This window comes from Microtus oregoni, unplaced genomic scaffold (assembly GCF_018167655.1).
Source record: "Microtus oregoni isolate MIOR12 unplaced genomic scaffold, Mior012 000006F_ref0000085, whole genome shotgun sequence".
In the NCBI taxonomy this organism is placed as follows: Eukaryota; Metazoa; Chordata; class Mammalia; order Rodentia; family Cricetidae; genus Microtus; species Microtus oregoni.
Window position 1 is genome coordinate 43,391,862 of NW_024543065.1, and position 27,528 is coordinate 43,419,389.

At 50.1% G+C, this 27,528-nt stretch overlaps 2 protein-coding genes and 1 long non-coding RNA gene across 6 annotated transcripts in view; 1 reads left to right on the top strand and 2 right to left on the bottom strand.

Moving 5' to 3' along the window:
* Shisa7 (shisa family member 7) overlaps window positions 1-7,466 on the bottom strand; it is a 19,836-nt gene extending 12,370 nt beyond the window's left edge. For 2 of the 3 annotated variants that reach the window (XM_041653510.1, XM_041653509.1), the window contains exon 1: window positions 6,848-7,466. In XM_041653510.1, coding sequence (XP_041509444.1) covers window positions 6,848-7,466 — 619 coding nt within the window. Of the gene's footprint in view, window positions 1-6,842 lie in introns of all 3 variants that reach the window. The other variant, XM_041653512.1, reaches the window with a different exon arrangement.
* LOC121449219 lies at window positions 6,346-7,081 on the top strand. Its single transcript, XR_005974506.1, has 3 exons — window positions 6,346-6,442; window positions 6,685-6,826; window positions 7,023-7,081. It is a non-coding gene; the product is annotated as an uncharacterized LOC121449219 (long non-coding RNA).
* Window positions 7,314-19,802, bottom strand: Isoc2 (isochorismatase domain containing 2). Of its 2 annotated transcripts, none has more exons than XM_041653514.1 (6): window positions 19,307-19,388; window positions 12,014-12,154; window positions 11,364-11,573; window positions 11,111-11,181; window positions 10,553-10,670; window positions 7,314-7,606 (listed from the first exon to the last, which is right to left on the bottom strand). In XM_041653514.1, the coding sequence occupies exons 2-6, from the start codon at window positions 12,149-12,151 to the stop codon at window positions 7,511-7,513; spliced, it is 633 nt and encodes a 210-aa protein (XP_041509448.1). In that variant the 5' UTR covers window positions 12,152-12,154; window positions 19,307-19,388; the 3' UTR covers window positions 7,314-7,510. The 2 variants fall into 2 exon arrangements, with proteins under 2 accessions (XP_041509448.1, XP_041509447.1); XM_041653513.1 differs by lacking the exon at window positions 19,307-19,388 and adding an exon at window positions 19,642-19,802 and having other exon boundaries at window positions 7,317-7,606.
* Window positions 19,803-27,528: the final 7,726 nt, after the last annotated feature.

Here is a 27,528-nt window from a genome sequence, read left to right on the forward strand (position 1 = left end):
AGTTTCAGGCCAACCAAAGAGACATACGGAGACAAACAAACCTACAAAGGAAAGTTGTCTTGGTAATGGGGATACAGTAGAGTTGGGAACTACTGGCTTACAGCTATTTGGTTCTCAATTCTCCATACATTCCCTAACTCTTTCACACACGCGCACACGCACGTGCATGCGCACGATTTCATATACAAAAGTGTCACTGCTGTTCACAGTTAGGGAAAAAACATATTCGATGTGGGGGTGATAAGAAGAGAAATGTAACTGGGGAGGTGGGTCAGAAGGGCAGGTCTTTTAGCTGTCTCCATGGCAACGGTCCAGGCAGGTCAGGAACAGACCAGAGTGGGCAGGAGAAGTTATGGGGGTGTAGAGACAGTCTGGCAGGGAGCTGGGAGAGCAGAGCTCTACCACAAGGCAGGATAAGCAGCTCAGAGCTGGGGCCGCAGGCAGAGGCAGGCTCTGGGTGGTTCCCCTCAGAATCTCCCCCTCTTCTCGAATGGCATCTTGACAAACCCCAGAGAGACCAGCTGCCCAGGAGCTTCCTTCCACAGACTCAGCAAGAAGGCTGTGCCTAGTGCGTGGGACAGGGACTCCTGGAAACAACCCTTGGATCCATGCCTGAGGATCCTGACCATCCTCCCCGAGCTGTCAGGAGCATCCAGGCTGGAGCCTCGAATAAAGCAAGCGCACAGTTTCCTGGGGGTCTAGGGTTGACCTTCCAGAGAGATGAGGGAGCGGCTAGACAGAACTGTCACGTGTGTTCAGACAACTGAGAAGAAACATTGAGAAGTGACAGACCCAGAGGGAACTAAAACAGCAGATGGGGGGATGTATTAAAGAAAAAATCATTAGGTGATTTTATAATGTGTTCTGTCCACTGTGCATGCCTGCATGCCTCTCTCTCTCTCTCTCTCTCTCTCTCTCTCTCTCTCTCGCTGTGTGTGTGTGTGTGTGTAACTACTGTCAACCAAAGCGCTAGACAGTTAGTATGGGAGATGGTTTTGGGGTACTGGGGTTTCCTAAGATTTGGCTCCAACTCTTCTATCACATGGAGTCTCAACTTTTCTTCTTTTAAACCACTGAGTCTCACTCTAATCCAGGCTGACCTGTAACTCACTATGTAGCCCAGGCTAGCTGAAAGCTGGAAACCAGTAAATCATTCTGCCTTAGCTTCCCAAGAATTGAGATTACAGGTGCATGAATGCATTCTCTCTCTCCCTCTCCCTCTCTCTCTCTCTCTCTCTCCCTCCCTTCCTCCTTTTTTCCTTCCATCTCTTCCACTCCTTCCAGCCACTTCCTCTGCCTTCCTGTCCTTCCTTCTTCTTACTTTTTGCTTGATTTTATTGTAATAAAGTCCATGGAGCCCATGCTGGCTTCAAGCTCACTATGTAACTAAGGCTAACATTGAACTCCAATCCTGCCTCTACCTCCTGAGTGCATGTCTGGCATCCAACTTAGCTTTAGGTTAGACCTCTTCCCTAAACTCTAGCCTAGAATATTTCACGGCTTACTGGGTGTTCTCATATGGGTGTTTATAGGTACTTTAGAAGTGGCTTGGTTCACTTGGTTGAAAAGTTTGGTGACGCATAAAAAAATTAAACAGATCTGGTGGCCATCCAGTCTGCTTGAGATGCTGAGGCAGAAAGTTTGCAAACTCAAGACCTGCCCGAGTACATAGTGAGTTCAAGGCTAGCCCAGTTTAGCAAGACCCTGACTCAAAAAGCGAGCTGGGCATATAGCTCAGTGATAGAGCACTTGCGTAGCATGCTGGAGGCTGGGGGTTTAATCCTAAATACCACACACATATTAATTGTAAGTTACCATAGAAACCAGCAATTCCACTTCTTTGTGTTCACCCCCAAAGAACTAAATACATATGAGTCTACAAAATGCATGCACCAAAGTCCATAGTATTTCTATGCATTATAAAGAGAAAGCAGAACTGACTCAGGGAAACAGACAGCTGGATAAACTGATATGATCCATCCATACAGTAGACTATTACTCAGCCTTCAAGAGGAGTTACACCCAGAATGACGGATGCTACAACACAGATGCATCTCAAAGCTGTGTGCTAAGGAAAAGTAGCCAGAAATGAAACGTTACACGGTATATAAGCTCACTTACATGAAATGCCAACAGTAGTCAAGCCCATGCAGATAGAAATCCTATTACTTATATATTATAGCTGGAAGGGAGGGCTTCATACACAGGGGGCTTCCTTTTGCAGTGGCGAGAATGTTCTGGAACTAGAGCAGGCAAGGTGACTCGGTGGGTAAAACTGCTTACTGTTAAGCTGGCAACCTTGATTGGATCCCCTGGGTTTCAGATGGAAGAAGGGGAAAAGGGGATTCCTAAAAGTTGTTCTCTGACCTCTGTATGTGAACCATGGTGCACATGCGTGCGTGTGCATGAGCACACACACACACAATTAAAATAAAATTGATCATCACACAACATAGGGAATATGCCAGATATTACTGAGTTGTACATTTTAAGGTGCTAAATGTAAATTTAAATTTTTTTCCAATTTTTAATTAACAATTAATTATTTTTTGTCCACTCCAGTTTCCTCTCCCTGCCTCCTTCCCTCCGTGTCCCTCCTGTCATCCTCTCTTTTTCCCCTCACCCTCTCCTCCCTCCTCTGTTTATCTTCAGGAAAGGGCAGGCCTCCCATGTATATATCAGCCAGCCATGGCATTATCAAGTTGCAGTGAGACTACACACCTCTTCTATTATGTCTGGACAAGGCGGCCCAAGAGCAGGAAAGGGTCCCAAAAGTAGGTAACAGAGTCAAAAACAGCTCAGGCTGTCACTGTGAGGAGCCCCACAAGAAGACCAAGTTACACAACTGTAACGTGCAGAGGGCCTAGGTCAGCAAACTCTCTGGATGGTGGCTCAGACTCTGTGAGCCCCTACGAACCCAGGTTAGTTGATTCTGTGGGTTTTCTTGTGGTGTTCCCTCCTCTCTGGCTTCCTCCCCCTCTCTGGCAGGATTCCTGGAGGACTGTTTGGCTATGGGTCTCCGCATCTGTTTCCATCACTTTTCTGAGCATTTTTATTGTTTTGTCTTTTGAAACAGTGCTTGGAACTCACTATCTAGACCAGGTCGGCTTGAACTCACAGAGATCCACCTGCCTCTGCGTTCAAGTGCTGGGATTAAAGGTGTGTGCCTCCACATCCAACCACATCTTGCCCAATTTCTTTAAAAATGGAGGCAGGCATGATAGCGCCAGCTATCATGGGAGGTAGAGGCAGGAGGGTCAGAGTTCAAAGCAAGCTTAATCATGACTACATGAGACCCTGTCTTAAAAACAAACAGCAGGTGGCACACACTTTAATCTGACACTTGGGAGGCACAGACAGGCAGATTTGTGAGTTTGAGGGGCAGCCTGGTCTACAGAGTGAGTTCCAGGACAGCCAGGACTGTTTCACAGAGAAACCCTGTCTCAAAAAAGCAAAAACAAAAACCCAAAATGGGTAGATGACATCAACAACTTCCCTGTTGAGACTGTCTTGACTTCTTGCCTCAGTCTACCTGAAGCACCGGAAGTATTTGCCCTTTCATTTTCCTCTAGGCCAGCGCTTCTCAGCCTTCCTAACACCGCGACCCTTTAATACAGCCCCTCCTGTTGTGGTGACCCCCAGCCATAAAACTATTTTCATAGTTCATAAGTTCATAACTGTAATTTCGCTACTGTTATTAATTATATGTAAATATCTACTTTCCAACAATCTTAGGCAACCTCCCGAGAGCCCAAAGGGGTTGAGAATTGTTTCTCTAGGCCATTCTAGGGTCATGCCCAAGAACTCTCTACTTTCTTGCCCTTAGTGCTTGCTGCTGCCTGTGTGACAGATCTCAGCCTGCCAGCCACCCCCTTTCCCCCGTTCAGCACCTCTCACCAAGCATCCCAGCCAGTCCCCAAGCAGCCCCAGACCCGCTGGAGTTCCTGGTCCTGCTGGGTGTCTTCTAGAGTTCTTGTGCGTTTGTCACGGGATGCACACCTTGTCTTGTTATGCATCTTTCACGCCTAGATTAGAACGTCCATGAAGGCGGATGGTTGGATCTACATCTCTGCTTTTCTACGGCACTCAGAATCAGTGTCTGGTACATGTAAATGCTCAGGAGAACATTTATAACTCGGAAAATTTTGAAGCAGGTATGAGAGGCGGATATTCATATCCCACCCACCCCCCCAGATGAGAAAAAAATTTTAAGAGCTTCTATCGGTTGCCTATGCCCCACAGTACCCGGACTTGGGGCTAGTCTGTAAACCTGGGTCTCCAGGTAGTAGTCTAGATGGCTTTATCCCACACACAGAAGAGGGAGGGGAGACACCTCGAGAGTCAGTCTTTCTGAGAGTGGAAGACACAGCCCTATAGATCCCTTCATCCTTTGAGCACTGACATATACAATGAGAATTTGGCTGAAAGAATGAAAGCCATCTGGACTGATGGGGCGGAAGGCAGCTGTCTCCCTTGCTCAAAGGCTGGGAGTTGACAGAGGACAACCATCTGCAGATGCAGCAGCCAGTGCAGACACTGGAGACAGGGGGACTGGTTCTGTTTCCCTCACACAACACTGCTCAGACTCATAACAGGATCGATACACAACAGACCACAGGACACCTAAGCAGTGGCCCCAAAGCAAGGACACTCAGTGTCATTCTGGGGATGCACCAATACATCCTTCCAGAGCATGTGTGTGACTGTGTGCACACACACATCACTCTACACGGACATACAAACATGTGCACGCATTTTAGCCTTTAGTACCCAAGACTCAGATGTCAAGGCACACCAGAGACATTACCACCCGAGGCCAGCTCCCTGCGCTGGCGCAGGCAGGCAGGCAGGCAGGCATCCACGCTCATCCTATCTCTGTCATGCAGCCTTCTAGGTGCAAGCACACTCCGGGTCAGCTGTGCAGAATCTGCAACTGGCTTGTGCGAACTCCTGTGGAGCCTACATACCCGCCCCATTCCCTACTCCGCCCCCAGCCCTAGACCGCCCCCAACCTCTAGTTCTCACTCACAAGTCAATGTCCTCCTCCACAGCCAGAGGGGGCGGGTGGAAAGGGAGGCCCAAACCCAGGTTCTTCCAGCTGCTGCACCTTGCTTGGTTCTCAAATCCAGCCCAGGACTTGAGAGACGCAAGGTACAGAGAAAGAAAGCCAGATTGGAGAGAGGAAGGCCCCCAACAAGTCCTATCCCATCCCTGCTAGCTGGGGGTGGAAAATCTTGGCTAGGATGGCGGAAGTGGGTTGGGCTGGGAAGAGCGGAGAGCCTCCTGAGGGTCCTGGAAGAGAACAGCAGCAGGTGGGGGGGAGGCTGGTGAAGGGACAGAGGAACAGGATCCAGGAAGAGGGGAACATAGAAACAAAGAGGAAGACAGAGCCAGCCAGCTTGGAAAGAGATAGAAACCCACGGAAGGTGGTACCGGAAGGATGGATAGTGATGGGAAGAAGACAGAGAAAGAAAGAGAGTGGGAGACCCAGAGAGGGAGGAACAGAGATGCCGGGGAGTGGGGGGGGGGTGGGCAAGAGAGCGAGAGAAGTGAGACCCAGAGAGGGAGGGCATAACCAACAAGGACCAAAGCCTCTAAAATGGCCTAAGTGGGGTCTGCAGGTGGCAGTGGTGGAGGAGGTAGCGGGAGAGCAGATCAGGGCAGGGGTTGGAGAGCAAGTGGAGGGGGTTCCTAGGAATCTCGGGGATTGGGAAAACAGTTTGAGGTAGGAATGCGGAAATCAGGCAAAACTGAAGACCTGTGGAAGAAGCAGAGGGAGGGAAGCGGAGCCGGTCCTGGCTACAGGGAAAGATCCCCCAAAACCTTGCCAGAGGAAAGAGTGGGTCTCCCCCAGCATTACATGCAGCTCTACTCTATCTGGGCTGTCTGAGGTCCCTGCCTAGATAGACACTCAGTGCATCCTCTTGTCAGGACCCCTGCCTCCATTCAACCGGCTGTTTTCTCTCTCCTTTTAACCCGACTCTGCCACTGGGCCCTTGCTTCGGGCCCTCTGCATCTCTGCGTCTGTCTGGGGCTCTGTCCCGGATCTCTGTCTGGGGCCTCCATCTCCAGCCTCCCCCGCCTGGAGCTGTATCCTCCCTGTAGTCTCCACACCCAGTACTTCAGTCAGGGGCTCTCAATCTCTGCACGCCTGTCCCAGGCTTCTGTCTGATTCCCATCACGGCATTGCCTCCCCATCCCAGCCCTTTGAGACCCCTACTCTTAAGCAGGGTGGGTGGGGGGCGCTGCGGAGGGAGCTGTGTGTTCCCGGCGCAAAATAGACTCCCGTTGCCATGGCGACGCGAGCGCGGCCTCGAGACGCAGGCTTCGGGCTGGGTGTGCGGAGGGGACACCTGGATCCGGAAGGCGGGGGCCGGGGCTCCGACGCCCGTGTCCCAAAGGGCTCTGGAGGATGGCTGGTACTCCTAGGTCCCCGGGGAGGGTATGCTGGACTAGGGGTGACAGGCTTTTGGGAGGGGGCTGGGCTGCCAGGATCCGCGGTGGTGGTAGGGTGAGTCTGATTGTCAATGGGATCGGACTGGTTCGTGCATCCTTGGCGGACACAGGATGCCTTCTAAGGGCTTCCAAGACTGGGGAAGGAATCTGTAAATCTTGGGTAAGGGTTTGACGCGGTGGAGGTTGAGGGGGGGCATCTGTAGAGTTTCAACACTCTGATCTCCTTAGGGGCTGCAGAATTCTGCGTCTTGGGCGAGTACGAACCACTGATCAGCAGCTGTCCATCCCATCTATCCATCCATTCATACACTTGTCCATTCCTCCCTATTCCCCTCTTTACCCCGTGCCTCAGTTTCCCCCTTCTCACCAGGTACAGATGCGCTCACCTCACTTTCCGGATGCGGGACCCTCGGGGAATCGGGGGTGGTAGCGTGGGGGCCAGCCAAGGGAGGCAGCGCGAACGCGTGTCTGCCAGCCAGCGGGGCTGGGCGCGCGCGCGCGCCGATGGGGGTGGGGGCGGCAGGCAGCGTGGCGGGGACCCTGGCCGGCAGCTCTTTCTCGTGCAGATGCGTACCGGCCCCCCCAGTGCAGATGTGGCCGCCGCCAGCCCTCGCCTGTGTCTCGCCGGCTTGGAGCTCAGAAGAGGCGCCTCCCCCACCCCACTTGCAGGAGACCCCACTTTCTTCCTCCCACAGACCCTTGTAGCCCCTATGATGCCCCCCAAACCCAATAATGGTTCGGTCCTCAGCCACATCAATGTTTATTCTCTGAGACCTGGTCCCAGTTGTGACATTCCTTCCCCCTCCTTTTCCCGCTCCGTGAAGTGGCCCGGGGCCCAGCCCCGCCTCCACCTTTTCCTTAGCCAATTCCCACCCAGCAACAGGAGTCTCATTTGCATTTCCGGGACCAACTGTCCAATAAGAAGGCAAAACCACGCCTCCTCCCCCACGGGGGCAGTTCTCCTGGCGGACTGCACCACTCTTGGGATCCATGGATGAAGGAAAAGACATCCATCAACGTCTGGGTGAGAAGGAGGGTGGGTCCTTCCTTCAAGTCAGGGCCTGGAGTTTAGCAACAGGGGGTTGTTCTTGCCTTGGAAGAAGCTTAGAAGTCCGATGTCTGGGACTGGCTCCTTAATGATCTTCTGAATCTGCAGGCAGAGGAGGTCAAGAAGTCAAGAACCGTCCTCCCCATCTCCATGATACAGAATCCGAGGAGCACCTCTTCATCTTCATCCCCTTATTATTCCGACAGCATCACTTCTCCGGTCAACCACTTGGAAGTTTTCTTGGTGGCCTCTTCCTCACACTCGCCAGGTTGAGCTACACCCAACCCCCATGTTGGTCTGCTCTGTTGCCTTGGACCACTAAGGGTGGACGAGTGTACTTTGGGCTCTCTTGCCAACACTGCCCTCTTCTTCACCAATCTCAACCTTCCCGTCATTCCTTTAAGCCCTCAGTTCCCACACAGACCCACACTGTGAGCATGGACTCTCAATTCACTCACACAAGGGTCTCTTGGTTGAACAGGAGGAACGAATCCCATTACCGTCAACCAGCCAGTTCAGTCAAGTGTATCTCCAGAATACTAAACAAACCCCGCAAATCCCTCATTTCCACTGCCTCTTCCTAGTTAAGTCCCACTACTGACCGGAGGAGGCGTGAAAGCTGGCCTCTCTTCTCTTCCAGGCCACCAGTGAAATCCCTTGGCTATTCCAATTCCATGGTGGCCAGCTCCTTTTTTTTGTTTGTTGTTTGTTTTTGTTTTTCGAGACAGGGTTTCTTGAAAAACAAAACCCTACAGGGTAGCTTTGGAGCCTGTCCTGGAACTAGCTCTTGTAGGCCAGGCTGGCCTTGAACTCATAGAGATCCACCTGCATCTGCGTGCCCCACCACCGCCCGGCCAGCTCCTATTCTTTTCTTTTTTTCTTTTAAATGAAGCATAGTTAAAGTTTATTAAGATATCTTAAAATAGATTTTAGGAACAAAGAGAGTTGTTTTTTCTCTTCCTGCAGCCCCAGTAGCCTCTGGGATTCCCTAGTAGGAAGAAGATAAACCCCAAAGCATGCATGCAGTCTTACCAAGAGGGAGCTGACTCCTACCCTATCCACTCTGGGGCTCTATGGACCAGGCAAACACTCCCTACACAGGCTTTCTTTACTTCTTGTAAAGAAATAAATGTTGGTGTTGCTGGGATAGAGCGTAGGGCCTTGCCAAGGCTAGACAGCTACCTGATAGCAGCCACATCCATGACCTGCTCTGAGGCACCCCATTAGCTGGGCTATTGTGCAACCCCAAATCTTTCCTAAGAGTTTCCCTCTCCTCCCCAACCTGCCAGTGTTGGCCACACTCAGCTACACACAATTCTTGGAAGAAGGCAAACTCAGCCCTAGCTCTTGACCTTGGCTCCAGCTACCTCCTGGAACAGTCTCCTGGTCTCGGGCTCAAGGTTCCCCATTCCCATTCTTTCACTCCTCTTCACAGTCCTGCTCCAGATTATATTGTTAATGAGCATGAGGTGACCTTTTTCTTTTGGGGTAGGAAACAGGGTCCAACATAGCACCACTCAAACTTACCAAGAAGCCAAGGATGACCCTGCTTGCCTGCACCTCAGGAGTGCCACAACGGGGTGGTGGAGCACACTTCTAACCCCAGACCTCGGGAGTGCCACAACGGGGGTGGTGCACACCTCTAACCCCAGACCTCGGAACGGGGTGGTGGTGAAGCACACTTCTAACCCCAGACCTCGGGAGTGCCACAACAGGGGGTGGTGGAGCACACCTCTAACCCCAGACCTCAGGAGGCAGAGGCAGGCGGATCCCCATGAGGATGGCCTGGTCTCCACATTAAGTTCCAAAGGACAGTCTACATAGTGAGACCCTATCTCAAAAGCAAAGCAACAGCAGGGTGGTGGTGGCACACGCCTTTAATCCCAGCACTTGGGGAGGCAGAAGCAGGTGGATTTCTGTCAGTTTGAAGCCAGCCTGGTCTACAGAGAAGTTCCAGGACTGCCAGGGTTATACAGAGAAACCTTGTCTCGAGAAATCAAAAACCAAACTAAAACAAACAAAAGACAGAGGGCCAGCCAGATGCCTCATCAAGTGGAAGTGCTTGCGATGCTAGCCGAACCTGAGTCCAATCCCCCAGAGCCCAGGAGGTAGGAAAAAAACTGACCACTAAAAGTTGTTCTGTCTGCACACACCACCAGCATGTAGTGCGTGCCGCACATGCCCGTACTATCAGAAGAAAGAAACAGCCAGTTGTCGTGGCACACGCCAGTACGATTTGCTGAAGGAGGCGGAGGCAGGAGGATCACGAGTTTGAGGCCAGCCTGGGCTAGACAGCCTGGAGAGATGGCTCAAAGGTTAAGAGCACTGGCTGCTCCTTCAAAGGGCCTGAGTTCAATTCCCAGCAACCACATGGTGGCTCACGACCATCTATAATGAGGTCTGGTACATTCTTCTGGTGTGCAGGCATACATGCAGGCAGAACACTTTATACATAAATAAATAATAAATAAATCTTTATAAAAAAATAAAACAAACAAATAAATAGGGCTGGAGATACAGCTCAATCAGTAGGGTATTTCCCTAGCAGGCTTAAAGCCCTAGGTTCCATCACCACCACATTAAAAATAAAAAAAAAAAGAGCAGCTGGGTGGTGATGGTTCACGCCTTACGCCTTTATTCCTAGCACTTAGGAGGCAGAGGCAGGAGGATCTCAGTGAGTTTGAGACCAGCCTAGTATACAGTGCAAGCTCCAGGACAGCCAGGGCTACACAGAGAAACTCCCATCCAAATAAACGAACAGAAACAAACAAACAAACAAAAAATGTGGGCTGGTTTCTTGGCTCAGCAGTTAAGAGTAGTGGCTGCTTGTCCAGAGGTTCCGGATTTGATTTCCAATACCCACTTGATGGCTCACAGTCGTCTTTAACTCTAGTTCAGGGAACCCAATGAGGGCACCAAGCGCCAGGCACACAAGTAGGGCACAGACAGACATACAGGCAAACGAGCAGTAAGACAAAATAAAAGTGAAAAAGAAATGGAGGGCGGGAACTATTTCTCTACGCCCGGGTGACTGAGAAGGGTCTTTACCTCCTTGAACCGTGGGTGGGTAGAGTCCTTTACCAACTGCAGAATCAGCGCTTCGCTGGTGGACAGGAAGACACCGCTCTGTCGCATCCGATCCAGGCTCACCAGCCGGTTCATCTCGCTGGGGAGAACAGAGCAGGAGGAGAGGGCAGGTTTTAGTTTTCACGCCGTGCCACATCTGTGTTGTGGGACAGTTTCCTCTCAATGGAAACATCCCTTCCAGACAGGAGGGGGAGGCTCATGAGACTCAGGAGGTAAACAAGAGGCCACACGTGGAGCTGAAGGGATGGCTCAGCAGTTAGGAACACTGGCTGCTCTTGCAGAGGACCTGGGTTCAATTCCCAGCACCCACATGGCAACTCACAACCATCTGAACTCCAGTTCCAGCAGATCTGACACCCTCATACTAACGCATATAAAAATGAAGAAAGTCACTGTTTGACTTTGGTGCAATGGTTACAGTTAGGTTCCCCTCTAGGGAGAGTAGATGTCTGAGTGCTGGGGTTCCTAAGGAAATATCTGTGTCCCAGATGTCCACTCACCACAGAGTGACCGTCTCACCTTTGAGAAGAACAGGCATCCACCGCCACATGGACCTGTAGCCCTCGGTCCAGGAGGTCCAGGGCCGTGTTCTAAGGGCAGAGAAAGGTCAGTGAGCCTCACAGCAGTGGGCTGGTAGCAGCGAGGGCACAAGAACCCTAGAGCAGAACAGAGGACTGAAATAGCTGAGAGAGGCTCACAGCAAAGCTGGGACCCAGGGTAGGAGAGAGGGCTAGCGGGAAGATTAGGGACCCCTGAGGACAAGGAGTCTCACCAAGATGCAGGCTTGGGTCTCAATGCCACAGAGAAGCACCGACTGCAGGTGAGGTCGTCTGTCCAGCTCCTGCTGCAGTGGGGGCACCATGCTGAAGCACGTTTTGCTCACGGCCTGTATGCCCTGAGCGCCCAGCTCAGGAACTGTGGGACCCAGGCCTTGTGGGTACTGCTCCGTCAACAAGACAGGGACATCCAACATCTGAGCCACCTGTATGGGAGGGAAAGCATTGTGCTGGGACCCACGGATGAGGGCTGAGGACAAGACTCCTGGGTCTGAGGGAGGAAGACAGGCCCGGACTCCTGGGTCTGAGGGAGGAAGACAGGCCCGGACTCCTGGGTCTGAGGGAGGAAGACAGGCCCGGACTCCTGGGTCAGAGGGAGGAAGACAGGCCCGGACTCCTGGGTCTGAGGGAGGAAGACAGGCCTGGACTCCTGGGTCTGAGGGAGGAAGACAGGCCCGGACTCCTGGGTCTGAGGGAGGAAGACAGGCCCGGACTCCTGGGTCAGAGGGAGGAAGACAGGCCCGGACTCCTGGGTCTGAGGGAGGAAGACAGGCCTGGACTCCTGGGTCTGAGGGAGGAAGACAGGCCCGGAATCCTGGGTCTGAGGGTTTTGGTCTCCACTCTTAGGAAAAAAGTTGGCATGTACCTTAAGCATCCGAGCGGCCACTGACACGATCTGTGGGAAGTAGAGGATTCTGTCTCGAAGTTTCTCCTGCATGTCGCAGAGGAACAGGATGGAGGACTCTGGGAGGATCCTGCCCAGGCCAGCCCTGGCTGCTGCCATTGCCTGGGGGTGGAGAGAGGGACAGTAGGCAGCGTGAGGTAGGGATGAAGGTTCACGGATTCATCCCGGATCTGTGCACTCGGCTCTGTGGCCCATGCCTTTCATCTTCCCGTTTCTACCTCTGGGTCTTTTCACCTGTTGTTGTTTGGCCTGGGATTCGCCCCGACCCGTTTTTTCTTCCTGCCCAGTTAGTTCATGGGTGAGGACACTTGCCCCCAAAGCCTTATCTGATCATGTCTACCTTATTCCTGGGGCCAGTGTCAGCCACCCTTGTCCCCATGACTGCACCTTCCTTTTCTCCTATCCAAAGACTACAGTGTTCGCAAGTCATGCTGTGACCTCTTCCTTTTTCTTTCTTTCTTTTTTGGTTTTTCAAGACAGGGTTTCTCTGTGTAGCTTTGAAGCCTGTCCTGGAACTCACTCTGTAGACCAGGCTGGCCTCGAATTCACAAAGATCTGTCTACCTCTGCCTCCCAAGTGCTGGGATTAAAGGCGTGCGCCACCACCGCCCAGCTTCTGTGACCTCTTTCTACCTGTCTCCGCTCACTCAGGCCTCCACTCCCTGGGAATACTGATGCTTAAGCAATAAGGTAACTCACTCAGGGACGTACAGATCTTAGATATTGTCTTTGAGATAAAAAGTGCCACAGGGGATGGCTCAGAGGTTAAGAGCACTGGCTGCTCTTCCAGAGGTCCTGAGTTCAATTTCCATCACCCATATGGTGGCTCACAAATTACCATCTGTAATTTTTTTTTTTTTTTTGGTTTTTTCGAGACAGGGTTTCTCTGTGGCTTTGGAGCCTGTCCTGGAACTAGCTCTGTAGACCAGGCTGGTCTCGAACTCACAGAGATCCGCCTACCTCTGCCTCCCGAGTGCTGGGATTAAAGGCGTGCGCCACCATCGCCCGGCTACCATCTGTAATTTGATTAGCTTCCCTCTTCTGGCATGCAGACAGAATATACATGATAAATAAATAAATTAAAAAAAAGTGCCACAGGGGGCTGGAGAGATAGCTCAGTTATTAACAACTAGGCTCACGACCAAAAATTATAAGAAAACGTGCCACAAGGTCTTGCTATGTAGCCCAGGCTGGCTTTAAACTTACAATCTTCTTGCTTTAGCCTCCTGAGGTCTAGAAGAACATACATCTGCCACCATCCCAGAGTCTTTGAGATCCTTTTAAAGCCTACTTTCCCAGCTTGCCCAATGCTTCCTTTTAGCCTCAGTTTACCCATGAGCAAAACACTGTGGCTGAACTTTCTGGGTCTGGTAAAGAAAGGGTGGTGTACCCACAGAACGGGTGTTAATAAGCCACAGGAAGTAACAAAAGCCTAACACGTGCTACGGCATAGTACCCCAAAATGTTATGCTTAGTTAAAGAGAGCATGACCCATACATTCCTTCGAAATGGCCAGAACGAGCCACATGTGGTGGCTCACACGGTGATCCTAGTGCCCAGAACAGCAAGACTTGCTGAGTTTTCAAGGATGGCTTGATCTACATGAGTTCTAAGGTAGCCTGGGCTGTAGAGTTTCGAAAAGCCAAAAACAGAGCCAACAAGATGGCTCAGTGGGTAAAAGGGCCCACCACTGAACCCAAGGACCCATGGCTGACTGGCTCTGGTGGAAAAAAATAACCAACACCCCACAGTTGTCCTCTGACCTCCATATGTCTCTCTTTCATACACCCCCATATGTTGTGAAATATTATTTTAACTAGGCATTTGTTTATGCTACGGAATATGACTTAAACTGTGTAAAGGTGTGTTACATTTGTTTAACGATGAAAGGATGTTTGTTTATGTAAAGGTGTGTTACATTTGTTTAACGATGAAAGGATGTTTGTTTATGTAAAGGTGTGTTACATTTGTTTAACGATGAAAGGATGTTTGTTTATGTAAAGATGTGTTGCATCTGTTTCACCTTGCCTGCCTAAGGCATCTGATTGGTCTAGTGAAGAGCTGAACAGACAATAGCTAGTCAGGAGAGGGATAAGTGGGGCTGGCAGGCAGAGAGAGGGGTAATCTAGAGACGAAGAGAAGAGAAGAGAAGAGAAGAGGAGACACCCAGGGCCCAAAGCCAGGCAGCCTCCAGCTAGACATGAGAAGCAAGAAAGTAAGCAATAAAAAAATGGGGTACAGACCTAAACGGAGAACTCTCTTAACAGTCAAATCTTAAATGGCTGAAAGACACTTAAGGAAATGCTCAATATCCTTAGCCATCAGAGAAATGCAAATCAAAACAACTCTGAGATTCCATCTTACGTCAGAATGGCCAAGATAAAAACACTGATGACAACTTACGTGGAGAGGTTGTGTGGTAAAGGGAACACTCCTCCATTGCTGGTGGGAATGCAAACTGATACAGCCGCTTTGGTAATCAGTATGGTGATTTCTCATAAAATTAGGAAACAACCTTCCTCAAGACCTAGCTGTTGAGTATATACCCAAGGGATGCTCAATCATACCACAAGGACATGTACTCAATTATGTTCATAGCAGTATTGTTTGTAACAGCCAGAAACTAGAAACAACCCAGATGTCCCTCAACTGAATAATGGATAAAGAAAATGTGGTACATTTACACAATGGAGTACTACTCAGCAGTAAAAAACAATGACATCTTGAAATTTACAGGCAAATGGATGAAGATAGAAAAAACCATACTGAGTGATGTAACCCAGACCCAGAAAGACAACGATAATATGTATTCACTCATAAGTGGCTTCTAGACATAAAGCAAAAAAAACCCCAAAAAACAAAAACCCTACAGTTCACAACCCCAGGATCTACATAGGAAGGAGAAAAAGATAAGATCTCCTGAGTAAATTGGGGGCATGGGGGGGGTCACAGGAGAGGGTAGAAGTGTGGGGGGAAGTAAAGGAAGGGAGGGGAGAAAAATGTATAGCCCAATAAAAGCAATAAAATTGTGTAAAAAAAGAAAGTGAGACAGAAGGAAAGAAAGAAAGAAAGGTAAAACGACCAAGGCAAAACATAGATGAAGAGAAACAGATTAAGTTATAAGAGCTAGTAAGAAACAAGCGTAAGCTAAGGCTGAGCATTCATAACTAAAAGTGAAGGGGAATCTCTGTCAGCCAATGACCTGTAAGGGGTTGGACCGGGTTAGCATCAAGTCTCCGTGTCATGATTTGGGAGCTGGCTGGTGACCCAAAAAAAGAAAGCCTGGTGTACACACACACACACACACACACTGATAAAATAAGCACACAGGGTCTGGAGAGATGGCTCAGTGGTTAAGAGCGCTTGTTGCTCTTGCAGAAGACCAGGGTTTGATTCCCAGAACCCATATGGTGACTCACAACTGTCTTCAACCCTAGTTCCAGGGGATCCAATGACCTTTTCTGAATTCTTTGGGCACCAGGTTTGTCTGCAGGCAACACACACACACACACACACACTCACACTCACACACACACATGCACACACACACTCACACACATGCACACACACACATGCACACACACACATGCACACACACACACTCACACACATGTACACACACACACTCACACACACACACGCACACACTCACACACACACACATGCACACACACTCACACACACACATGCACACACACTCACACACACACACTCACACACATGCACACACACACACTCACACACATGCACACTCACACACACACACATGCACACACACACATGCACACACACACACACACACACACACACATGCACACACACACTGAAGAGTCCTGAGGTAGGTAGGAAGGGGCTTGTCTAAGATTATACGACTTGCACCTCAGGCCTGGAAGAACTCATGGGGGAGAAGTCGCCCACTTATTTTGGGAGGCTGGGGATGTAGCTCAGTTGGTAGAGTGCTTGCTTAGCATGCACAAACGTCTCGGTTCCATGCCTCACACCACAAAAACTGTGTGGTGGCACAGGCTTGGAACCCCAGAACTCTGGAGGTGGCGGCAGGAGGTTCAGAAGTTCAAAGTCATTCTCCATTACTAGTGGATTCTAAGCAGCCTGGGCTACACATGACCTTCTCAGGGAGAGGTCTGTAGACCTGCTAAAACAAGGCCAGGCTTTGTGAGCTGTCTCCCAGTATTTGTCAAAGTGCAATTAACCAGCTCACTGGGGTCTTAAGAAAGGCTTCTTTCTTTCTTTCTCTCTCTCTCTCTCTCTCTTTCTTTCTTTCTTTCTTTCTTTCTTTTGGAGGCAGCTTTTCTCTGTGTAGCCCTGGGTCCTGGAACTCACTCTATAGACCAGGCTGGTCTTGAACTCAGAGATCCACCTGCCTCTGCCTCCCAGGATTAAAAGCGTGTGCCACCACTGCTCAGCCTTCACTTTTGATTTTTAAGACTTTTTTTTTAATTTTATGTGTATGCGTGTATCATGTATGTCCGTGGCCATGTGAATGCAGTACCCACAGAGGCCAGAAGAGGGTATCAAGTCCCCTGGAGCTGGAGTTACAGCTATTACCCACCCCATGGGGGCTGGTCCAGCTTCCCTCTTTTTTTTTTTTTAATTGAAATAGAGTGCTATAAAACGAGAATAAATGTGTGAGGCACAGCACTTGGGAGACTGAGCTGTGTAGCTGTCTAGAGCTGGAGGCCCGCCAGGGCTGCATAGTGACCTTGCCCCCAAAAAGCTGAGCAATAAGAAATTTAAGATTGCACAATGTATAACAGGTTGTCAGTGAAGAATAAACACAAACTTTGTAATAAAGTCAACAGCCTGCAAAAAAAGCCGTGGGATGAGGTCCAAAAGTGACAGACACCTCCCTCTGACCCCAGCCATCTCCCAGTCCTGAGAACAGAGATGCAAGCCCTGCCCACAGGGCCACAAGGCTCTGGATTCAGAGCCCCAGCCGTAGCCCACTCCACAGCCCCTGCGCCCCATTTCCTGGAGGACCGGTGAGTGCCTGTGTGTGAGCATGTGCAAGAGAGCCCACATGTGCTGATCAGAGCACAACCTCAGGTGTTCCACCCTGAGGCAAGTCTCCTGCTGGCTGCTACTTCAAGGGCCAAGCCAGCTAGCTGGCCGGGGAACTTCCGGGGTGTCTCCCATCTCTACCTCCCACCCCCCAGCATGAGTTTTGGAATTATAGTTATGTCTGGCTTTACATGGGTGCTGAGGATCCTGAACTCAACTCCTCATGCTTGCATGGCAAACACTTGACCCACTGAGCAAGCTACCCAGTCCCTGGAGGACCCTTCTCACCCCCAGGGCAGTCTTCTAGTCCCGGGCACAAGGGACACACCGGCAGCAAGAAGCCCCAGAGGGTCGAAACTGGAGGCTCAGAATGTCTCATAGCGTGACAGGTGTCGGAACCTGAAGAGTATGGTCAGCGCCCTCACGACAGGGACACAAATCTCCTATCCAGAGATCTGTCCCTAAGTATTATCTGACAGGGACCAGGTTATTAATCACAGGACTCTTTGACAGGCCTCCAGTGACAAAGGGTCAAGCATAAATACAGACATGCCCAGACTACGGACCCTCGCAGCCTGGCCCACATGGTGCTCCACGATAGATGTCTTACACAATCATTTAGGGACTGACTCCTAATAAGCCACGGTATTTTATCCATTCTCATCCACATAGCTGTACAGCAGACAGCCTCTCATGTAGTCAAGGCAGCCTCGGACTCCTGGCAATCCTCCTGTTTACAGGTACAGAGAGAGTCACCGTGCTGTGATAATCGTTTTCTTTTGCTTTTCCACTACGTGGCTAAGGACGACCCTGAACTTCGGGTCCTCCAGCCTCCACCCTGAGTGTTAGAATTATCAGCCGGCATCAACAAACAGTTTCTGCATTCGGTGCTATGTATCAGGTTCAGCACTGTTGACTTTGAGACAGAACCTTGCTAAATTGCCCAGGGGGGTCCTGGAATTCAATCTGCAATTTTCCTGCTGAGGCTGCAGAGCAGCTGGGATCACAAGCCTGCACAGGACCCAGTTCTCACCGTGAATTTTCTGTAGCAGGAAACGACAGCAAGGAAGGTCTTCGACACCTCGAAAAGCGCTCAATAGACGTGAAAAGAGAAAGCATGGTATGGAATACTCCCGCCTGTGCCCCCGCCTCCCGTGAAGTGGCAAATGGAGGTTTTTACTTTTCTTAAAAATTTCCATTTATGCCAGGTGGTGGTGGTGCACACCTTTAATCCCAGCAGGCGGGAGGCAGAGGCAGGCGGATCTCTGTGAGTTTGAGGCCAGCCTGGTCTGCAAGAGCTAGTTCCAGGACAGGCTCCAAGGCTACACAGAGAAACCTTGTCTCAAAACACAAAGCAAAGCAACAAAACAATCCATTTATTTGTTTAACTTATTTTTGGGAGAGGGCACACCATGGTGCACACACGGGGGTCAGAGGACAACCTGAGGCAGTGAGTTCTCTCCTTCCAGCATGTGGGTCTCCAGGGAGCACAAATGTGTGTGTTTATTAGGTCTATTTTGTATGACTGTTTGGCGGGACATTGATGCATGCATTGTCTGTGGAGGCCAGAAAAGGACATTAGATCCCTTGGGCCTGGAGTTACAGGTGGTTGTGAGCCACCGTGTGGGTTCTGGGAAGTCCTCTGCAAGAGCAACAAGAGCTCTTAACCACTGAGTTCAGTCTACACACGGGCGCATGTACACACCACATACACACACACACACACACACACACTATCTTGGCTTGGGAACCATTTCTGGTAGGCACAGTGTGAAGGAAAATTGACTTCGGTTGTGTCTTCTCTTTTAATTAGTTAACGGCTGGCAGGGTATCTTGTATCCTATGTTGACCAGAACTTGCTATCCAGTTGAGTCTGGTTTGAACCCGTGATCCTCCTGCCTTTATCCCCCACACGCTAACGGACCTTGACTGTGTTCTCTTTTATTCATTCATTTATTTTAATCAGGGTGTCACGCATCCTGGGTTGACAGAGACCTTACAATGTAGCTGAGCCCGGCTTTGAATACCTGACCCTTCTGCCTCTACCCCGTGTCCTAGGAACTCCAGGTATGTAACTTCACTCTCAGGTTGAAGCTCCACTTCCTCATTAGAACAACTGGGAGTTCACTCGGTAACAATTCACCTGACTTCCGTCCTAGTGTGGCGTGCTACTTGTGGCATATGTCTTCTTGAACAGGGGAGAAGGGGCCGGGGCTGTAGTTCAGGGATAACTTGCCTGGCATTCTTGACGCCCTAGGCTCAGTTCTCCAGTACTGCCAGACGTGATGGAGATGGACTGGGGACAAAAGTTGGGAGAAGTCGGGAGTGCTTTGTGTGCACTCCCTGGGTGAGTTTCGCTTCCTCTCTGGGCCTCTTTTCCCTCCTGGGTTATCCCACTCGCGGAGCTGATGCAAAAGTTGGCTCTGGAGAGGCTTGGAGTCCTTTCCCGAGGGTCTATCCTGAGACCAATAGGAATGCCATCCCAAATCCCGGCCCACGCCCCTCAAGACTTCCATTTCTCGGTGAGACAGTGGCTTTACAAGCAGAGTGCGCTCAGCGAATAGGGCTTACCCTGAATGTCCCAGGTTCGAATCCGGTCGCTTTCCACCTATGACTTTTCTCCTCTGGATTCCCACGGACTCCGGACTGGGTCTCCTTTTTGCCCTGTAGGGACACGTGAGGTCCTTGGGTCACTGTCCTGCCCTTCCGTGCCGAGCCACCCAATCGGTGCTTGCCGCACTCAGTCCCACTCTTCAGGCCTATGCATAGACGCCTCTAGTACGCTTTCATTTCTGTTAATCTGATTGGTCTGTAGAAGCTCAAGAAGGCGGAGATACAGTAAAGATGACCAATGGGAATGCACAGAGGGCGTGCCCCTGACTGAGAGCTCATCGTCTAACCCGGAATCTGGGTGGATGCTGCCAGAAGCTGCAGGCTCTGCCGAGGCTAGTGTAAAGAGTTGGGGCCTCCTCACCCCCTCAGGGCGTGCAGCGGTAACGCTCTCCTGTAAACCTGGCTGTGGGCAGGCTGAAGCAAGAGGGACTGCTAGTTCAAGACCAGGCAGGATTACCCAGTGAGAACCTGTCATCAAGAACCAGAACAACAAAAGAACATTTTGCCCCCCTGCTAGCGGGTTTGTTTTTGCCTTTCTCCTAGTATTCAACACTTGCCTCTTTGAGTGGTCTATTAAACTGACGCTAGGCTTAGAAGTGGGGGTTAAAAGAGACAGAGTTTTCCGTCCAAATGCACAAGCCTGGTGTGGAGGCTCCTTTCTGTAATCCCAGCTGGAGGAGTCTTAAATTCAAGCCATGGGGGCGGGGGCTGAGTATGGTGCTTCCTGTTCATGATCCCAAGTGCTCAGAAACGAAGGCAGGAGGATTTCTTTGATTTCAAGATCTGAAAAGAAGGCTAGGCATGGTGGGTAACTGTAAACTCAGCACTTGGGAGGCTGAGGTAGGGGATCATTTTTGGGGAGAGCTTGAGGCCAGTCAGAGTTATATTATTATACATTAGAGTTCTGGGTTAGCTTGGGCTACAGCGAGTGACACTGTCCAGCAAACAAAAGAGACAAGGCTGGTGTAATAAAAACCCAGAGACAGATACTGGGGCCCAAGAAGGAGATCAGAAAAGCAAAGCAGCCGAGCCACTAGAGAGTTCTTACTCTACCAAGGTTAGGACAGGCAAAGGGGCGATCCTGCCCTCATCGTGACTGCAGACTGAGATGCTCCTCACCAAACCTCAGGCTCCTTCAGCTCTAGTCTCCTGCCCTATACACCTCTCTTGCCTCAGCGTCTCCGCCTCCTCAGTGCTGGGACTAAAGGTGTGTGTCACCACTCCCTGGCCTCTAGTGGCTTAGCTCTGAACTCTGATCCACATGCAAGCTTTATTTATTAAAACACAAATAAAATGTCGCTGTATTTTCCTTTTCGTCTAAAATAAAAAGAGAACTCAAGGCACCCTGGGCTACATGAGATTGTCTCTGTCTAAAAGGAAGAACTAGAACTCACACAAAGGTGGTCCCAGCACTCGGGGTCCCACGCAGCTGCAGTCTGGGGTTTGGTGGGGAGCATTGCAGTCTGCAGTCACACTGAGGGCAGGATCGCCTCTTTGTCTGAGCCTTGGTAGAGTAAGAACTCTCTAGTGGCTCGGCTGCTTTGCTTTTCTGATCTTCAGCTTGAGCCCCAATGTCTGTCTCTGGGTTTTTATTGTTGTCTGTGCTACAGGCTGGGATGTAGTTCAGTGGTAGAGTGCTTGCCTGGCACCCGTGAAGCCTTGGCTTCAGTATCCAGCACTGTATACATACAGGGAAGTGGAACCCAACGGGACCGGACTGTAATTCCAGCACCTGGAAAGTGGGAGGGAATCGTAGCAGAAGTTCAAGGTTAGTCTCTCCAGTATAGTGAACTCGCGTGCATCCAAACCCCAACAAACCAACTAGTCAACCAAACAAGACAAAATAGCAAGAAAAACACAGTCCAAATTTCTTCCCATCCTGTCTGGTCTGCGCTCCAGCCACACTGGCCTCCCAGGGTCTGTGTGCTGTTCCTGGCTCTTGAACACCATGCTTCCCCAGAGCCTGCTTCCGCTCGGCCTTCCAGGTCTTCTCTGACCATGCGATGTAGTAGGTCAGTCAGCACACTTTATTTACAGACCAGCACTCATCCCCATCAGAAATTGAAATTTTCATCTTGCTGTCCAAAGCTCTCTGCAGATTCTTGTGTATTAGTGTGTGTGAGTGTGTGTGTGTATATATGTGCGCGCGTGCACGCGCACGTGCGCGTGTGATCTCACACGCACCTACTTGAGCTCCACGAGGTGGGGTTCTTGTCTACTTTGCTTCAAAGTCCTAACACCTAGTGTAGCATGAATTCTAAATGGTCTTAATAATTAAAACTCAGAGTCAGGTATTAGGGGATAGAATCTGAAGGATCAGAGAAGCAGAGCAGCCGGCCACTAGAGTTCTTACCTCTATCGATGCCAAAGGGGCGACCTTGTCCTTAGGAACCCTCAGACTGCACCTCAGACTGAATCCTCAGACTGCAGCCGAGCTCCTGTCTCCTGGGCCAGGTCCATAGCAGTGCTCAGTGGAACTGGGGCACTGTTGAGTGAGAGCAGACACCAGGCAGAGAAGAGTGAGGTGGGGAGGGGAGCAGTGTGAGCTGGGATAGCCCCCGGCCCTGAGTCGAGAAGGCTCTGGGGCTGTGGTCCAGTACCGGAGTCTGGGCTGAGCTCATTTTCCCAGGTTTATTTTTGTACAGATTTCTGTGGTGCTGAGGTTGAACTCAGGGTTTCAGGCGTCCTGGGCAAGTGTTCACTAACAGAGTTAATACCACAGCTCTGCCAGGGAGGGAGTACGTGGTGGGAACTCCTGAGAGGTTGCCTTGGGCTTTTCTGGGGCCCTGCCTGTGATGTGAGGATTTCTTTTCTTTTCTTTTTTTTTTTTTAAAGATTTATTTATTTATTATATGTACAGTGTTCTGTCTGTCTATATGCTTGCTGGCCAGAAGAGGGCACCAGATCTCATTACAGATGTCTGTGAGCCACCATGTGGTTGCTGGGAATTGAATTCAGGACCCCTGGAAGAGCAGTCAGTGCTTTTAACCACCCAGCCATCTCTCCAGCCCCGATGTGAGGGTTTCATGAGCCCTCCACCCCACTTCTCAAGGATCTCCTGAAATGCCAGGCACAAGGTGCCTCCTAATCATCCATTTCACCCCAGGCAAGAGCCACGGGCTCGGTGCTGTGGCTACAGGCTTGCCTTATTGCACCTAGCATGAACATCTATCAAGGGAGCTAAAGCCAGCATGGATCAATTGACTTTGTAGACTTTTTAACACTGTAGTGATGTTAGTCTTGTCTTTTCTCCTCCTGCTTCTCCCTCTAGACAGGGCTCAATGTGTAGCCCTAGCTGTTCTGGAACTCACTCCGTAGACCAGAGTGACCAGGCTAACTCAAAGAGACCCGCCTGCCTCTGCTTCCCAAGTGCTGGGGTTAAAGGCGGGCGCCACCACATCCTGACTAAGTTTTACTTCTTTTTCTAAATGTTTTGCCTGCATGTTTGTGTGAGGGTGTCGAATCCTCTGGAGGTGGAGTCAGCAGATAGATTTGAGACACCATGGGGGTGCTGGAAATTGAACCAGGGTCCTCTGGAAGAGCAGCCAGTGCTCTTAACCCCTGAGCCAGCTCTCCAGCCCCAGACCCTCTTTTCCTAAACAAACAAACAAACAAACAAACAAACAATCTCTTTTGCGTTTGTGTGTGTGTGTTTGTGACCACTGTGGTGCTGGTACCCACGTGGACGTTAGCGGATAATGCTAGAGATGCTTCTCTCTCTACCATGCAGGTCCTTGATATCACTTAGGTCATCAGTCTTGGCAGTAAACCCCTTTACCCACAGAGCCCTAGCGCTCTGGCAACTTTTATGTTGTTATTTAATTAGCATAGACATTAATTCGCATAGAAATATGAAAATTATGGCATTTCCACGCACACCGACTCTAGGTTGATTTCCTATTCCACTTGTTCCTCTCCGCCCTGTCTTCCTGCCACTTCCCCGCCTGTACCCTTTCCACCCACAGTCCTCCCCTTTCCACTTCCACACCACAGGTGTTCCGTTACCCTCCCCATTCTCTTCCTCACAGCGTCTTCTCCTCCTGGGTCCCTCTCTAGTTTCCCGGCCTCCACCCACACGCATTCCCACACAATACACATATATTAAGGAGTGAAAGCCAGAATCCACGTTGGAGAAAGAACATGCAGTGTTTGCTTTCCCGAGCCAGAGTTACTCTGTTTGATATATTTTCCCAATTCCATCTACCTTCCCATCATCCTGAAAGAGCAGTTACTGCCATCTCTCTAGCTGCTCCTCCCCCCTTTGAAACAAGAATGACTTTCATTTTATTTGCGTGTCTAAGTGATTGTATGTGCTCACACACATATGTTCTCTCTCTCTCTCCCCCCCCCCAAACAGGGCCATATGTATCCTAGGCTGGCCTCAAACTCATTATGTAGCTGACCCTGTCCTTGAGCTCCCAATCTTCCTGCTTCCACCTTGTGAAGGTAGGATTATAGGTGTGTGATGCACCAGGCTTCAAAGCTTTTTCTTCCCCCACCTGGGGATTTCAGTTAACGGGGGAGAAGGGTTACAAGTTTGAAGTCAGCCTGGGGGGACTTATTAACAAGTAGGAGCCTAGCTGGGCATTGGTGGTGCACACCTTTAATCCCAGCACTGGGGAGGCAGAGGCAGGGGGACCTTTGTGAGTTTGAGACCAGCCTGGTCTACAGCGTTCCAGGACAGTCTCCAAAGCTACAGAGAAACCCTGTCTTGAAAACAAACAAAAGTAGTAGCCAAAAGCTTGGCGAAGTGTTGTAAGCCTTTAATACTAGCACTTGGGAGGCAGAGGCAGGGGGATTTCTGTCAGTTCAAGGCCAGCCTGGTCTACAAAGAGAGTTCCAGGACAGGACAACCAGGGCTGTTACACAAAGAAACCCCATGTCACCAAACCAAAAAAACAAAAACAAAACAAAAAAAAAACCCACCAAAATAAAGCAAAAAAGTTGGGGCCAAGGGTGTAGCTCAGTGGGTAGAGTGCTTGCCTAGAATGTACAAAAAGCCTGTATGCTCGCTACTTTCCTGTTGTGGAGATTAAGCACCCCGACTAAGACAATTTCTAGAAGAAAGGTGACTCTGGCTTCCAGGATAATAGTCTATGATGGTGGAACAGAGGCAGCAAGCAGCAGACATGGCGGCTGGGAGGGGAGCTGAGTGCTTACATCCTTCACAGTAAGTGTGAAGGTAGAGAGAGTGAGCTGGAAACTTGAGTCTTTAAATAACTCTCAAAGCGTGCCTCCAGTGATATGCTTCCTCTAACAAGGCCATGCCTCCTAACTTCCCACACAGCTCCATTGGCTGGAGAACAAGTGTTCAAAAGCCCAACGGCTCATTTAGTCCACCACCACTGGGCTGGACTCCCCAGCTCTGTATAGCACACAGCATGATGGGCCCTGCCTGTCATCCCAGAACTCTGCAGGTAAAAGCAGAGGATCAGGGGTTCAAAGACTTCCAGGACAGCCTTGTCTTTAAAGAAAGGTAGTGGGAGGCTAGAGGGGTGGACCGGTAGTTAGATCAAGTACTACTCTCGCAGAAGACCCGAGTTCAGTTCCCAGCACTCACGTGACAGCTCCCAGTCACTTGTGACTCAACTTCCAGGCGTCCACGTAAACTGCTGCAGGCACACACGTATGCACATATGATACGGTGGTGGGGCACACCTTTAATCCCAGCATCGGGAGGCAGAGGCCAGTGGATCTCTGTGAGTTCAAGGCCAGCCCGGTCTACAGAGGGAGTTCTAGAACAGACTCCAAAGCTGCAGAGAAACCCTTTCTCAAAAAAAAAAAAAAAAAAAAAAAAAAAACAAGAAAAAATGTATATATTTTTCAAATAGAGGAGGAGAGGCTGTCAAGCTGGCTCAGCAAGTACAGGCTTTTGCAGCCAAACCTGGTCACCTGAGTTCAGTTCCCAGGGCACACATGGTAGGACAGAACAAATACCCCCAAATCATCCTCTGATCCCCACATACAGTCTGTGGCATGTCCAAAAATGCTTGAGCACACTTGTGTGCACACACATGCATGCACAGATAAATAAAGGTAATTTTAAAGCCCTTTGAACAGCTCTGGGAAGCAGCTCCTGGCACAGTGCTTGCTAGGCATTCAGGAAGGCCTGGAACCCACCCTTATGACATTACAAGATGTGGTGGTACATACTGTAATTCCAGCACTTGCGAGTGAAGGCAGAAGGATCAGGAGTTCTAGGTCATCCCCAGTTATATACTGGGTTTGAGGCTAGTCTAGGGTATGTGAGATCCTGTCTCAAAAGCTCCAGAATCATGAAATTCTATCTCACAAAATAGGAGGGAAGTAAGGGAGAAAGGGAGGGAGGGAAGGAGGGAGGGAGGGAAGGAGGGAGGGAGGGAAAGGGAAGAAAGGAAGAGAAAGGAAGGAAGAAAGGAAGGAAGACACTTAGGTCCACGCCCACACTGGGATGAGGACTATCCTTTCCAAAAGCTCCTCCTTCTATGAACATCTAAGCCTAAATCTCTGCTAAAAATCTCTTCTCAACAAACTCCAACTTTGTTTCCTACCGACTCTTCCTAAAATTTGTTCTGTTGCAAAGTCAAGCATCCCAGCTTACTCAAGTGGAATTCTCAGAGAACAACTCAGATTTCAGTAGGAAGCAGCGTGGAGCTGAGTCCCCCGCATCTCTGCCACTGACGAGACCTGGGCACACATGGGAAGACAGAGGGTCCTGGCTGGGCCTCTCTCTCGCTCTCTCTCTCTCTCTCTCTCTCTCTTTCTCTCTCTCTCTCTCTCTCTCTCACACACACACACACACACACACGATCTCATGTAGCTCAGGCTGGAACTCAATGTGTCGCCAAGGATGACCTTGAACTGGCTCTGCCTCCCCTCATTTTTTTTTTTTTTTTTTGAGATCCATTCCATCAGACGATGGTCTGAACTTTTCTGCAAGTTTGAAATGTTTCATAATAAGATGACAAAAATTTATAACAGAGATGCAGGGTAATCCCTAGGGGAGCAGGGCCTGAGGGGAACCTGCAGCTAGGATGCAGCATTGTGTGGGAAAATGCTGAGGATATTCTGACCTAGATAGTTTAGGTTGAGACAGAGCCCATGGGAAAGTGCTTTTTGCTACCTGGGCTGCCCTAAAGGCTTATATGTGGGAGGCCTGGAACCCTGGGGAGCAGAGGCAGAGCCCAGCATAGGGTGGATATGCTCGGAATTCTGGGACAGAGAGCTTTCCCTTTTGGAAAAATTAGTGTTACTGTGTGTGCAGGTGGGTATGAGCGCCCCCTGCTGGGCATGTGTGGAGGTCAGTGATCAACTCTATGAAGTTGCTGCTCTCTTTCCTCCTTTACATAGGTCACGGGGATTGAACTCAGGTCACCAGAGTTTGTGGCAATTAACTTTTTATATAACATGCACTGGGTGGGCCCTGGATTCCGTGGTGGCACATGCCTGCAATCCCGGAACTTGGGAGGCAGGAGCAAAGCAGGAAGCTTAAGAGTTCAAGGTTATCCTTAAATATAGGGAATAGGAGACCACCCTGGGATACCTGAGACCTTTTTCAAACAAACAAACAAACAAAAAACCCAGAATAATCCTCTTGATGAAATAAGTACTCATGCCCCAAGAATTGACACACCGCTATGTAGTCATATAGACTTCCGCTGCTCAGCCTTCCTGCCCTTTGCATTTCTCCTTTTCCAACTGTTTTTTCTCAGATCGCCAATATAGTTTTCAAGTGCCTCTCTGATTCTGCTTTAATTTAATTGTTGAGGCCAAGAACCTGCAAAAGGTTCCAGTGTCCCCAGAACAGGAGTGGGGTGAGGAGAACATTCAAATCATCTGAGAGGTTGTGGAGGGTGACTGGGGTGA

Excerpts from the sequence above, each read along its gene's own strand:
- Isoc2 (XM_041653514.1), bottom strand. The coding sequence starts at position 12,151 with ATGGCAGCAGCCAGGGCTGGCCTGGGCAGGATCCTCCCAGAGTCCTCC. Across the intron at positions 11,574-12,013 it reads TGGCCGCTCGGATGCTTAAG|GTGGCTCAGATGTTGGATGT; the intron begins GTACATGCCAAC and ends CCTCCCATACAG. Across the intron at positions 7,607-10,552 it reads CCCACCCACGGTTCAAGGAG|ATTCAGAAGATCATTAAGGA; the intron begins GTAAAGACCCTT and ends CTCTGCCTGCAG.